The following is a 15,870-nucleotide window of genomic DNA, read 5'->3' as shown; positions in this document are numbered from 1 at the left end:
TGTTCAATTCAATGTTCTACACTGAGCTAAAAATTACCTAAAAATTCTATACATCACGTTTTATGAACCTATCAAACTATGGTGTCATTATAGGAGTTCAAATATCGAAAAAAAAAGATCATATGTTTAATAAGTGAGATCTATGAATTATTTTAGAACCATGATTTAAAATTATTTTCATAGCAATTTAAGGACTGTTCATTACAAAAAAGTCTTGTTTGTGCTATATCTGTGTTATTTATTAATGAAATCGGTAATCGGTTTTCTGCACATCGTTCAAACTATTCTACGATGTTATGAAAATATAAAATCTAACAAAATGCTTGGTTGAAAAACTAAATAGTTTTTCCAAAAACTTCTACGAAAAGCTAATTTTTGCATAACAAATATCCTCATTATTATGAACAAATTATATGTTGATATCCTAAACTATTCTACTAAATCTCTGACACTAGGTCGCTCTAGTAATTTATACATTAATGGTCAAATTTGCTGAAAATCCATCATTTAGTCCCATATTTACAGATCTACAGCAATATCTAAACGTTTGTAAATAGTTTGATCGAAATACAAATACAGCTCCCAGTACAGTTTCGAAGTTCCAACATTTGTAGTGGGTGCACCGACTGAAAGCTCGAATGTTCCAAACCCAGTTCAAATTTATAATTTGTCAAACGTTGTTATTATTGTTTACCAAAATAAATAGATCCACAATTTTTCAAAAAATATATCACTTTTGAACTGATGTAAAAAATGATTTGTCGATTGAATAAAAGTAGAACAATTTATTGAACTCACTTGAATCTTAGGAATAATTATTCACAGACTCCGTTTTTCTTAGAATGATAGTTATATCACAGATAACAGATGTTTATGCTAGAACAAAAATTTTCTGAAAACCTGTGTAAATATTCAAACTAAAACACATTGAAGTCACTAGCGCCGCTACACAGCGAATTGCGTCAATCAGTGGTGAATAACAGTATCTTGAAATATTCCATATTCACCACTGATATAGTCAAGGGAACTTAGCGATAACAGCGCCACTACGATGGCACAAGATTCAAAATGACCATTAATTGTCTAACACAGTTTTACAATCGGACTTGAATGTCTGTTATCTGTGGTTATATAAATCGCATGTGTTGCATTACGTTACTGAAAAGCGTTGTGTAATGAACCATTACGCAACTAAAATGTGTTGCGTAATGAATCATTACCAAACGCTTTTCAGTTAGGTAATAGCACAGATAACAGATGTTTATGCTAGAACAAACATCTTCGGAAAACTTGTGTAAATATTCAAACTAAAACACGTTGAAAACACTAGCGCCGTCACACAATGTATTGCTGCAATCAGTGGTGAATATAAGTATCTTGAAATGTTTCATATTCACCACAGACATCACCATGGGAACTTAGCGATAACAGCGCCACCATGTGTTGCCACTTAAAATCACCAATAATTGATTTACACAGTTTTACAATCGGACTTAAACATCTGCTATCTGTGGTAATAGACTCATACGATAATGCGGAAAAGTGGGCCATTCCATGACAGATTGGCATGATGAAAAACGGCCTATTACGATGAGAAAATGTAAAACGTTTCTTTTGTGTTGAGCTTGATTGGCCGCCAGATGACTGCTTGGGACTAAGAGACACCCTCAGTGTATAAGTGCTAGTGATCTTCTATTTTTAGGCAACAATTTCGCCGAAACAAGTGAAAGATTCAACTACTAAGGAAAGGGACGGGCCTGGGATTGAACCCATGACCTTCTGCTTATGACGCAGAAGCGTTAGCCATTGGACCGGCAACCCCTTCAAAGGTCTCTAAGGCTTTTTTATGCAAAATAATCACTTTTTTTGAATTACAATTAATCTGGATGCAAATTCTTGAGCGTCCAGGGATTACTACGTGACTACTCCACAAGCTTATAGCTTTTCATGTTCAGGATTTTTTCTAGAGACTCGCTTTTTTCATAAATATTCACAAAGACTTCTCCAGAGATCCCACCAGAAATTACTATAGAGATCCCTCTAACAATGCTCTCGCCTTTAATTTCTTAAGATATGCTAAGAGCAAATTCTTTAAAATTTGCTCCAGAAAATTCTCTATTGTAATATAATATAATAAGGTTCCACTAAAATTATTTTTGGAATTCTGGAACATTTTTTGATGTATATTACAAGGAACTATTTCGTAAGCGATTCCAATATTTCTCCACCCGCCAATCCAGAGACTTCTCTAATAATTGTTCGAAATTTTTATTCTAAGAATTGTAGTAATCTTTACACTTGGAGTCCCAGGCAATATTTCAGCAATACTTCATTTTTTTTCTAGAAATCACTTTATTTTTTCTGAAACGTTTTAGGTACTTTTTTAGGAACATTTCCAAAAATAGATTACGTATATGCTTTACAGGTAATTTATCTAAGGTGATATTTTAGGAATCAGGAATCTTTTGAAAATTTTCTGTAGCTCTATATATTCTTGAAAGATGTTTAAGAGAGATTTCTTCGGAAAATTGCGAGGAACTTTTACAGGAAGCTCTGAAATATGGCTCATTTAAAAGCTTCTTATGATATCCTAAAAAAAAGTTTTCTGAAGGTGATCGCTGATGCATTCTTTGAAATCCCTCAAGATGTTCTGAGTGATATTTTCAAATAAACTGCTGTAGGAATTATGGAACTTTCCCTGACGTTTATAAATTATATTTTGAAATAATTATTGTAACATGAAGTAGTTTTTAGTGTATTTGAGACACATTTCCAAGAAATTCTGGATGGACCTTCTGAGAAAATTCAAAAGCATTCGTGGATTGAACTTCGGATGCAATTCTAACAGATCTAACAAAAAGATTGGGGAAGTATTGGGAATATTCAAAGAAATCCCTCAAAGGTTTGTGGACTAATCTTTCAAACATTCCTGACTAAATACAGTTTGAGATAATCATAGTAGTTAAGCTCACAGGACGCCACACAGTGGGACGAAACTTAAAATTGACGGTCAAAACCTCTTAGAGGCGTTTAAGCCCATAGGTGTTTTTGGGACATTGTTTTGAATCAGCATCCCGAGTAATAATAAAAAAAAAAAATTCTTAAATTAGACTGAAACCCGAGAAAAATAAAATTATTGATATTTTTGTTGGGTCCGCTATAAACAAACTCGATTTTTCACTATCAAAACGGCGTAAGTAGGATTTTCAAAATTCGCATAGATTGTATAGAGAGACAAAATGACTTAACCACAAATCAAAACAAAACATCACTTGAGTCGATTTTACACTGGTACAAAAATATCGTAAGTAACTGAATAAAACGGTTTATAATTTTTGTGGGAAATAATAAAAACTAGGTACCTAGCTTTTTAATGCGAGCAAATTGTATGCAAAATTTAAGCGATGTACGCGGCAAAAAAAATGTTTAAAAGGTAATTCATTTTTTAACAGTTTTAGAAGACAGGTTGTGATTCTTCTTAATAAATTTTCTCAAATCCGTATAAAAGTTACTTACGTCGATTTGAAAAAGTAATCGAGTTTTATTTCCTTAGTGACAAAATGACCCAAGAGATAACATTCACAAACAATCAAGTTCTAATTGCTGCATACATTTTGGCGTTTCAGTACACTTTCCTGCTTGCTGTTGGAAAGACAATATCTTCTACTGATGTTAGAAGCGAACGCAAATCTCATTTATTGCTAGCAATAACAGAGTGTTGCCAATCGTTCGAGGTTATTCTATACTTCTGTAGGAAGTTTTCAACTTCCCTGTTATGCGTTCGGCTGATAATTGTGAAAATACCAATGGAGCATGAAGCTAGCACACAGAGGCAAAACTATTATCGATTGAATGAATTACGAGGTTTTCCCATACAAAATTTAATGTGCTTGTGTAGTCTAATCTTTTATCCAATTCAACTCAAGTTTTAAAAGGACTCTCATTTCCGGACTAGGAATTGAATGAACCTTATGGAGAAAAAACGATATTTTAGAACCACCCTTATGTATCATATTAGTACAATATGAAATATAAAAAGCTTTTCTGTGAAGAACCTAGTAAGCTCATTTCCCTCTCAATTTTCTACTCGTCTGCTACACTTCTCCTGGCTCTTCAAACGAAAACTACTGCTCTTGCAGATTCCCGCCATCCCAACGAACCCAATACGTACGACTGAGTTCCAAGCTCTTACTTCCTCATCCTCTTGATTCCAATTAATTGATACCCGACCGAAAAATCCTCATCCACTCTCCGTTCAGTCAGTAAAGCTAAGACGTGCTTGCGAGACAATTCCATCAAACTCCAACTCCCGTTGAACACCACACAGCATGACACGTCTCCTCAAGACGTAACACCCACCTAACCTTAGACCGCAAGGATCTTTAAACTGGAGCCGAAGGAACGTGCTCTTTGCGTCCCACAAACCTAAACCCATCAACCAAGCAGCCGAGACCGGGTGAAAAATTTGTCGTGAAAAATGGTTGCAAGAACAACCCTGTCAACCTCCTCCATATGGAAAGAGTGCGACTCTACTTGGAATTCATTACGTGCCAAACCGAATAAAATTGATTGAGATGCTTCTCACTAGTCACCTCGAGCTGGGGTCTCACGAGACACGGGGGAATGTTTAAGTCCTTTTTCGACAAGGCGGTTATAATTACCATAAATTTTCACCCTGGAGCTTATTTTTCCCTTTGAGTTTAGTGTGGGATAAAGTCTGAGCGGAAAGGCCTGACGAGAAACGGATGTCCTGTTCGTGCTTCAGACCATGCTGTTCCGGAATTTCCTTTGATGTGTTCGATGGTTGAAGTAACGTATGAGAGCGATGGATTCATGGTTCAGTGCTCTTTAATTACTGAAAACGGGGGTTCAAACAGTGGAGCGGGGTTTAGTGCAGAACACCGAAAGCTATAAATATTTGCATTCGAAATCGGTGAAATGATTGTGATCCATCAGATTGGTATTAAAAATAGAACGCTTCCATGTAATTCGAACAGATGCAATGATAACACTTATCAGGACTGTTGAACCGAGGGATAAACAATCGCGAAACCAGGTCTGCCAGTCACAACTGGTTATCGCAAACACAATGGTCCTGTGGGTTTAACGAATCAATGAACCGTTCAATACTGTCTGGAAGCTCCGGGGGGCTTGTCTATCGATGTGAGTCATGTGGTCATGGTCACTATGGCTGTTTTTATTCACTATCCTTGTGAACTGGTGAAAGTCATTTTTTAATCGTCTCGACTAGAATTTTTCCTATTTTCTCAATTTATTTTTAAATTCCTTCATTAAAATCATTTCTATAAACTAAGCCTATTTGAACCTAGCCATAGGATAGGATAGGAATATTAGTGTGTAATGATGGTTGGTTCTAAAGACCGAGAATACCTCTGCATATCCACAATCACCTCGCGAAGGGTGTTTATTAGAATGGGAGGAAAAAGATCTGGCAGTCACTTTTGGTCAAAGTCATCCAAAAAGATGATCCTATCACTTATTTAATTTTATTTTCTTACGAGTAAAATCGATTCTAACCCTGAAAATCCGACAGAGATTCCTTTTACCACACATTCTCTAATCAGTTACCGCACAACCAACATCTAAAAGCATCTTAGATTCCATATGCATCCTATTTTACTGACCGCATCCCACACCACATTGACCACAGAAAATTCAATTTCAATCTCATAAAGGAGTTTAAATTACTGCTTGGGCATACACACGTCCATTATGCGAACGGAAGCAGGCCCGGTCCGTTCTCTCAGGATATCTATAAGTAGAACCGTACCGTTCTTATATGTGATGTCTACATGCTCCTCTTTATGTGGAAAACCAGCAAAAAAACGTTGGTATTTTCACCCAGTGTGTATTGTAGTCTGCTGGAATATATTTAACGTTTTATGTCAACGTCCGGATTGAAATTTGTTACCTATTGTTATACGATTACGCCTTTATCATTTTACATTCTCTTTCTTTTTCATTCTAGTTGAATCGCCTACCTGAATTTGGTTACACTTTGGTTATACTTTTTGTTAGAAAATAAGTTTTAAATCCTCAGTTGATCGTCGCCCAAGAATATCTGAATATACATATCACTAGTAGTAGCACTTAGCGTATAGAATCATCGTTAAAAATGAGTCAACATAAGACGGACACCTTTGAAAAGTACCAATTCGGTGATACCGAGTTTGAGGTTCCTTCGCGGTACATCAGACTGGAAGCGAAGGGCTTCGGTGCCCAGGGCATGGTCTGGTAAGTTCCGTTCACCAGTAACTAACCCGAAACTCACAACGCTTACTGAACTCGTTCAAACTGCTTCGAATAACATGCATGACACTAATCAATTAAACATATTTGTTATAACATTTTGTGTAGAGACGACAGGAACAAAAATAGTAAATCATCGTTGATTAACTACGGCCTTAACGTTGGGAACCCCTCTAGAAATTGTTCCAGTAATTTTTTGAAAGGAACATACCGTCAAACGGGGCTACTTTTGATTCCGGGGGCTACTTTGGACACTCACGTTTTGGATTTATTTCCAGCATAAATATTAATCTGAGCCATTTTGTGTCTTCAGCACTTTTATTAACTAATTTATGTTCAACAATCAGGCATGAATATTTTTTGGAACAACATCAACAATAACAGGATAAACAAGAAAATATATCAAAAAAGTCCAAACAAATATTAACAAGCTACAAAACATTTACTATGTAAACTTTGTATGAATTTTCCACATATCGTGGAAAGTTGTTGGGAACATCACAAAACTATCGAATCGTCATGATTCAAAGAAATTTGTGATAAATTTATGTTGAAAGTTGTTTTTTTTAGAAAAATAAATGATCAAATGTCTTAATTTTACGACTCATATTTAATTATAAAGTTTTGGTTTCTATACTTTACAACACAATAAAAAATAAATAAAGGATTAGGAAAAGTAAATAATTGTTAAACATATATATTTCAACTCGTATAAACAGTAAACTCACAACATAATCCTTAAAAAATATTGTTCAGTCATATTTTACATGAATCTGCTATACAAAGCAATGGCAACCTTCAACTGCTAAAATAAACTACTCTTACGCCATCTCAAAACTATTAAGAGCCAAAATGCATCTAGCAAAAGCAAACTTTTATTGTTTATGATCTTGTGAATCATTATTCTTATACTTCATGGATTGTACTTGGAATAAAAATTACTTTTAGTTACAGGAATTAATTAGATTCTTCTACATATCGTTCATATAACATTAACAATCAGAACGAATATTTCTGTACTAAGCTAATTATTCATCGCAGAACTTGGTAGTTACACAATTCGTTTGCATCAAATTGAACAATCAAGCATAAGTCACTATTTATTAGCTGACATTTAAAAGGAAGTAAAATTGACATATCATCATGCAAACTAAAAATGATGAATAGCATGTTTTTGTGAAAAGTATTGTATAGGTATGTGTAGTTTTTTCAAGCTTTACAATTTTCTAAATTATGTATATCATTGAAAAACATTCGAAAACATCACAATGAACGATAATCAATAGAATCAGTTTGAAATTTATGATGAAAAATCATTTTACTATCAAAACGTATTAATTTCTAAAAGTGTCCAAAGTAGCCCCTTTTTTGTCTTGAAGGACTCATTTTTTTCGCTATTCAAGCAACTTTTTTATTTATTGATGGATTTGCTTCATATTTTGCACATTGGCTACTTACAAATACAACTTAAATATGCCCAAGAATTATCGAAATCTATCCATTATTCACAGAGCTACAAATCCTCAAAGTTGAAGAATGTGGAAATAATGTCAAAAGAAGCCCCGTTTGACGGTACTGAGATTTTTAAGGATTCTTTCAACACTTCGTTTTTTCCACTTTTTGTTAATTGAGACAAAATTGTCCTTGCTCGAAGTGATCTCACAAATGCTCGTCGCTTTCGTGACTGGTGTTGGTGTTTATTCTCGTGAGCTATGTTTGAAACAGTTTAGATAGTCAGGCTGCTATAAAAGCTCTTGCTTCGGTCAACTCAACGATAAGGCTTGTTAGTGCATGTTGAACTCAATTTATGTCAACTCTGTAAACGTTGTATGGGTACCTGGCAATTTATCCATCGCTGGAAATGAATTCATTGGCTGATGAGTCAGCTCGCGTTGACTTCATTGACCCTGGGCCAGCTATCCCAATTTGGAAGTGCTATTCTATCCTTACAAGTGTCGCGATTTAAAATGCCACTTGCGGACGAGAATTTTTTTTTCAAAATTTCACTCAAACTTCTCCACGGTTCTCTTAATCGATTTAAATTACCGAATGGTGGGGGGACTTTCGAAGCTCATAGTGGACTTTTGGAGAAGAATAAATAATTCTTCTTATTGATTCAGACCTGATGATCAGGGCTGACCAGCTCTCGTCTATGATTTTACATAGCTGTACCTGGTCGATATTATCGTATAGGGTCTTGAATCGATTATTTTTTAATACTAACTGTACAGTAAGGATCAGATTCGTACCATGCAGACGACGAAAAAATTGAGATACAGTCGCCTCTCCACATCTCGATATCGAAGGGACCATCGAGATAGGGAGAGATCGAGACAAAGAACACATTTTTGATGAATACTAGGGTAAAAGCACTATATTTCGACCCATGAAACCAGCATATGAGTGGAAAACTCCCAAAAACCATGCAAAAAAGCATCAACTAATATTCAAATTTGGCAGTCGAATAGAAAAACATATTATTTGTTCATGCATAACTTCTGTTAGATGATATTTCATTGCATTTTTTTATTTTTTATAGATTAATGACTTAATCTTTTTGTGCTAGTTTTCGACCCACTGTTTTATTTTTCGACCCATGCATGTGCTAGTTTTCGACCTGTACCAGATTGAAACAATATAGCGGGTATATTGTATGAAAAAAACTTGAAACTGTTAAATATTCTTCGATGATTCTTCTTTCAGAATTACATTCCATTGGAAACAGTGTATGCTTCCCATTTCCGTAATGAACTTTATGATAAGCAGTTCAACAGTTATTATCTGGAATTCTCCTGAATAGCATAAATACTGGTTTTGTATCCCTGTCACATCCTTTGAAAATATTGAATGTAAAACGTTTCGTCAATAGTCTAATAGTTTGTTTGTGGAATGCGTGATTAAGTTGTGAACTACGATATCATAATTTGAGAAGAAAATAACCATCTTCGTTTCACTTTTTTTTTCTCAAAATCTAAGCAATGTTCAATGTGTGTTTTTTTTTCATTTTTGATCATTGCTGATGATTGAATGATGGATTCTTGATCCTTATGTACAACCTGTACGACCAAGGAAAAGCGACATTCATGAACACTGATCGATTTTTCTACCATTTAAACGATTATACGTGGATCAAACCAAGGTATTTAAAAGGGAGGTAGATCAATGTGTCAAATAGGGCATTCCGCCATATTGGAAAACAATCAGACAGCTGGCTGGTTTGTAATGCTTCATCAGGTCAGCAAGTCTTGAGATCCTAGCAACATGTTTCCCCCTAAACCACTTTGCTTTGTTTCCTGTCAATCAACCGCAGTTTGAGAACTCTGTTTTCGAATAACTTTTTTGAATTATTCAGTGCTGATCACACATTTTCATTACAAGAAGCTGACTCGATGGTGATGTAATTAAAGACCTTAATATGTAATGTAATTATTTCTCTCAGTAACATGACGTGAAAACAGTTGTGGCACAATAGAACCCCTATGTCCATTGCTTAACTGTAATCGCCGGTTGTACTGCCCATACTCGAAAAACAGTCCCATATTCTATGAGATTTCCTATATCGATGGAACTGTTGTGCGAGTATGGGCAGTGTATGTACGGTTACATACTATAAACATATTTAAACCTTATGATATATTCTTGCACATTACAGCTGTTGCAGTTCATGCAAGTGGGTAGAATTGAATTTTATACACATTAATCGAAGACTCAAAGAACAACAACTATATTTTGTAGCTTTTTCTGGTACAACAAAAACATTTAAATAATCTGCAAAAAAAATCAGTGTTGAAGAATATAGAAAATTGTTACTGGATCAACTCCGAAAAACGATCAAAATGAGAAACCATTTCAGCGACTTTCATGCTCTATTTTGTCTGTTACCGTTGCAAGAAATAGTCTGAAAAGAAGAATATTAGTTTACCAATCATAACCACCTCCATAGCTCAAAACTTCGTTCTCAATTTGAAATAAAACCGAGTAAAGCTCAGTGGCCAATTGATGTTTCAAACAAGCTGACATTTTCTATTTCACATCAGATTGCCAGTAACAGAATTAGTCCTTGTAGGTCCTTTTTGAATATAAATTTCGTTTCAATGGACAATCACGATGTTCTACAACAAAGTAATTGAAATAAGACATAGATTTAAACCAGAAAATACGCGTACCAACCTTTCTACTCGGAATCTGTATTTGCTAGAGCACACATTTTCAATTTGTTTTTGAAAACATAATAAAATAATCATTGTGTCATGGAAACGAGATCAATCAGCGGAGGGGAAAGGAAGTAGCCAGCCAGCCAACTCACCAGCTGTCATTTTCTAACCCCTCGCTGCTAATCATTCCCCGCATCCACTGACTGCTTAGATCAATGTACCTTTCTATAAATACCTTGGATCAAACTACATTATATTCTACTGTTGCGATAGGATATAGTACAGCATGGGATATTGTCATTTAAACATGTAAAACCATTTTGATTTTATTTCATTTCATTATTTAATAGTTCAAGTAAAAACTCAAATTCTTCTCTTAGCTTTCGACTTTGACTGCTTTTTTAGGCTTTGACTTTTATTTTATGGGTCATTTCGGTACATTATTTTCTTTTTTTTTCACTACAAATTTTGCTCGAATCGTTTTGCTTCAGCGTGGTCTTGTTTCTTCATTTCGAATTCTCTCTTCAACTCCTTTCTAAGAATATTGCGATATTATTTATCTTGCTCTATCAAATCACCTGGATGGTTGTCTTTAAAATAGTTTTGCCTTTCAGCAGTATCAAGAAACCCTTCAACATGCTCCAACATTGAGTCTCATTTCACTAGCCATCCCCGTCGCTGACTGCCGAATATCAACTTTTGAAATTCGGTCTCCTCCTCCATTGTGGTCGGTCCAGGATGAATAACGGACTGATAGATATTTCTTCGCCAATCTTGAATTGAATATGTATATGAAATTTCGGAATTCCATAATCGAGTTCTTGTTGACTACCTTAGATGCCATTTGCTGGATGTCGGCTTCTGTTTAGACTTGTCTGTAGTTTTCTGGGCGCTATAATATGTTAATCCATATAATTTTGATAAAATTGAAGCAAGATCAGTATTTTTCTTACCGTTTTGGTTAAAACCCGTTGAAGCAAGAAATTCAACTCCACGAAAGAACAACCACCACTATGAACGATGTTTACTTTTGATGAAGGGTCGAAAACTAAAACACATCACCTGCTGAAATCATGGCATGCTTTTTCGACCGGTCGAAAATTGAAGCCTGGTGTTTCAATTTTTCGAACAATTTCAAATGAGTAATAAAATTTATTTTCACTTATAGATGCACAAAATTAATTACAGTTTGCTTAAATTTTATTAGGTTTCACCAAACTTTATCGATTAGGCATCACTTTGCTCAGTTTTTATACTGATTTGAGCCCTTTCAATATGTGACGAATTCTCATCAATGGAAGAAAAAGGACTGATTCAGACACAAGAAAATCAGGATTTATCAATTTAGGATTAAAACTCCTATATATAGATGCAATTTTTATTGGATCATGATAGATATAACTGCAATGGCATATTTCCAGTGATTTAAAAATATTTGAAAATTTCATATAGTAGTTAAAATAACGTTCGTTTTATCAATGGGTCGAAAATTAGCACTGGGTCTAGAACAGTGTACACGCGTTTTTTTAAGATAGTCGGCGCGAGAATATGTGACATATAGAAGTGGAATGAGTACCACTCCCCCGTAGTTCAGCTCCCTTTGCTATCCTTACCAGCTGCTTTTTTGTTCTTGAGCTGTTGCATGGCATTCTTCACCTCCCTCAAGGTTGGTGTTATGTATTCATTATTATCACTAAGTGAGGTTAGAACTCTACGAAAACCACATTCTTCCGAGCACCGAAAATGGCCGAACCGGCTTCAGAGCTCATGGAGGCACTATCCGAAATGATCGCTCAGGTTCTGAAAGCATCTCTCGAAAGTGTCTGCAGGAAATGGTAGGGGGCGGTGAGTCAGTGCGTGATGCCACTCACCTTACAGAAGGATTCAAATTCTTCGCACGTGAATTATGGAGCATTGTCCGAAACAATCGTCAACGGAAGTCCCAATCGTGTGAATGAGCTTCGAAGAAACTGTATTGTAGCCTTCGCAGTAGTTGTTTTGGTCGTGTAGATCTCCAGCCAGCGAGAGAATGCAGCAACAATGATTAGAAACCAGAGTCCATCAATCGGTCCCGCTAAGTCAATATGCAGACCGTTGCCATGGTCCAGATGGAGTTGACCATGCTTCCGGTGTAGCATGAGCTGAAGATTTCGCCACTGACGCACAATCTTTGCATTGCTTCACAAACGATTCAATCTGTCCATCGATCCCGGGCCAGAAGACAAAACTTCGAGCTAATGACTTCATCCAAACAATGCCCGGATGTCCATGGTGCAATCGCTGCAAAATTTGCCTTTGATAGAGCTGAGGAACCACTACGCGTTCGCGCATCAGAATACAACCCTGAACTACCGTCAAGCTTTCCTTCCGGTTGTAGAACGCCTTCAACTCCGGATCGTTGACTTCTGTTGACCAGCCTCTATCACACACTGAACTACACGTTGGAGTACCCCGTCTTGCTTTGTATTTTTTGCAATTTGCGTGCGTGTTGGTATTGCTTTGTGCGAGCCAAAGAAGAAGAGGTTTTTAATCTGATTCGAGAATGAATGGCCGTCCGAGGGTCATTCGATGAAACTTTGTTACGGCATAGACTAGTGCCGAAACTTCCTTGTCAATCTGTCCGTATGTGCGCTCCGTCGGTGTCAATGATCTTGACGCGTGCTGAATAACCTTTTCTGTGCCATCCCGGCACCCAAAAAGGATCTCAGCTCCATCACCACCGATGATGTGCCCAAAGTATTTTACCTGAGTCACACCAAACTTGCACTTTTCGAGCTTCAGTCGGAATCCATACTCCTGAATACGTTGTAGAATGTTGTTGAGATTCCGGTCGTGCTTGGATCGAGTCTTGCCAAACACAATCAAATCGTCGAACAGGGATTCTGTTCCTTCTAAGTCACCAATCATGTAGTCGATCACTTTTTGGAACGCTCCAGGAGCTGACTTTACACCCGGAGGAAGCCGCTTGTACTTGAAGAGCCCTTTATGGGTGTTTACCGTTAACAGCTTCTGTGAATCCTCGCCAACCTCCATCTGAAGATAGGCGTCCGATAAATCCAGCACACTGAAATACTGACTGCCGGCCAGTTTCGCAAAAATATCGTCAGGTGTCGGCAAGGGAAATTTGTTCGCCTCTAGTGCTGCATTCAGCCCCGTAGAATAATCCGCACAAATTCGGACTACCGGATCGCCATCTGCATCACGTTGTGCCTTTCGAACTGCAACAATGGATGCTGCCCCGGTCGACAATTCGACCTGCTCAATAACGTCAAAGTTCTGTAGACGCTGTAGCTCCTTCTCAACCAGCCGTTGTGAGTAAATCGGTACCGGCCTCCTGGGTTTGAATACCGGTGTGACACCCGGTTAGCATAGCATAGCATAGCATAGCATAGACTGACTGTACATGTCAATGGTTGCTACTCCGTGATTGATCGGACCTGGTAAGAATTGCACTACGATCCAAATGAATAAGGAATGGGAGTTTCCGCTTATTCTCGAAGTACAATTTTAGCAGATCTAATATTATTGATCAATAACGGCGCCGGCCAAGTCCTTACAGTCAGTTGGGATGGGAAAGGAATGTTAGGGTGTAATGATTGTTGCTTCTAGAGACCGAGAATACCTCTGCATCTCCACAATCACCACGGGAAGGGTGTTTATTAGTGAGGGAGGAAAAGATCTGGGAGCCACCATTGGTCAGTGATGCGATCCATGGATAAGGAGGGAAAATACGACTTAAACTTAAAGCTAGTTTTGCATTTTGTCTCGAGATGTTTTTGGTAGAAGATTTAAAAAATACGTCAACATCCGTTATGTCGAACCATTCAAAAGATGTTTTTAGTAATGGCGAAAAGAAAAATATATGTAAATATTAATAATAATAATAATCATAATAATAATAATAATAATAATAATACGGCGTCCCGAAAACAAACTGTCTTGCTTGGGCTTTCCGAAGCACACGAGAACGAAACACAAACTCCCGGCGTCCCGCAAACGCGCGAAACTAAAAACAAAAACAAACTCCTGGCGTCCTGAAAACAAACTGTCTTGCTTTGGCTCTTCCAAGCACTGCCTTTGAATACCGGTGTGACACCCGGTTGCAGATAAAGTTGAACCTTTGCCTTCGTGCACAGAGACCGAGCCCTTTCAGGAACACTGCTGGAAATTTCGCTTTCAGCGCATTAGCGTACTCCTCTGAATCAGCTTCTGTTGAGACCAATGGACCGATGCACGAGTTAACTATTTGACGTTTGAGCGGTGCCGTGTTATTTACGTGACCATGGGAACGAGTGAATTCGACACCGCTCAAACGTCAAATTAGTGAACCCGTGCATGAACCTGTGCACGAGTTCATTAATTTGACGTTTCAGCGATGTCGAATTCATTCGTTGCCATGGTCACGTAAATAACACGGCACCGCTCAAACGTCAAATAGTGAACGCGTGCATTGGTTCATAGGTCCATGGACCAATGCATGAGTTCATCATTTGACATTTTAGCGGTGCCGTGTTATTTATGGGACCATGGCAACGAATGAATTCGGCACCGCTCAAACGTCAAATTCGTGAACTCGTGCACTGATCCATTGGCAGAATGAATTTATCGGCATGTCGTACAGTCCAAAGAGGTCCATGAGATCACTGCCGAGTACTCCGAATCCAGTTGCAGCGGTTCGCCTCAAGCTGTTGAAACCTTTAGATCCGTTAAACGATTCTCCGGATTGCCTAGCTGTGGTAGGGACTATTCCGAAACAATCGACGGCGGCGTCACTTCGGCGTTTTTTAAATGAAAGGGTTGGCTCGCTCATAAGTTTATTGGCCCGGAATTGACGCAGACATCGAACGAACAGCAAAGTTGTCTAAGTGTAGCAGCCACCACTGGAAATTCCCGAGCGCTACCTGGGAGCACATTCACATTGATTATGCTGGTCCCTTTGCTGGTTCAATGCTGCTCATAATCGTCAATGCGTTCAGCAAATGGGTCGAGGTGAAAATCACCACTTCCACGACTACATCTGCTACTATCCAGATTATCGATGAGCTATTCTCCACGTTTGGATCGCCTGTCACAGTAGTATCTGATAATGACTCGCAGTTCACGGCAACTGAATTCAAGGACTTCCCACAGAAGAGCGTAGCCAAATACCATAAGCTTTTCCGCACCCTATCATCCGGCCACCAATCATCTGGAACGTCACGTCGACCAGATGAGACGTTCTGAAGATGGCAGCCTACTTGCATGCACACTATCAAACGAAACACTGTCGACTACGATACCAGGTGCGGTTCGGCGCGCTTATTCGTATGGGGACACTGCAACGTCACAACAGTCGCCAATCAACTCAGAGTCCGGTGCGTCGTCGGCAGGGATGCCAAGTTATTTTTTCAAAAATCTGAAAGATTTTGTAAATTTTGTCTGGAAAAGACTGGATCTCCTATGTCGT

General features: G+C 37.7%; 1 protein-coding gene across 9 annotated transcripts in view; it reads left to right on the top strand.

Moving 5' to 3' along the window:
* Positions 1-15,870, top strand: part of LOC5570857 (stress-activated protein kinase JNK) — a 251,634-nt gene that overhangs the window by 221,160 nt on the left and 14,604 nt on the right. For 8 of the 9 annotated variants that reach the window (XR_002501008.1, XM_021848089.1, XM_021848087.1 and 5 more), the window contains one exon: positions 5,990-6,255. The exons of the other annotated variant lie outside the window; for it this stretch is intronic. Coding sequence is in view for 7 of the 8 variants with exons in the window: in XM_021848089.1 (XP_021703781.1) it covers positions 6,137-6,255 (119 nt within the window). In the remaining variant the exon portion in view is untranslated. The remainder of the gene's footprint in view (positions 1-5,989; positions 6,256-15,870) is intronic. 9 annotated transcript variants of the gene reach the window in all.

The sequence above is a fragment of the Aedes aegypti genome, chromosome 2 (genome assembly GCF_002204515.2).
Source record: "Aedes aegypti strain LVP_AGWG chromosome 2, AaegL5.0 Primary Assembly, whole genome shotgun sequence".
Taxonomy (NCBI): Eukaryota; Metazoa; Arthropoda; class Insecta; order Diptera; family Culicidae; genus Aedes; species Aedes aegypti.
This window is presented reverse-complemented; position numbering and strand designations above follow the sequence as displayed.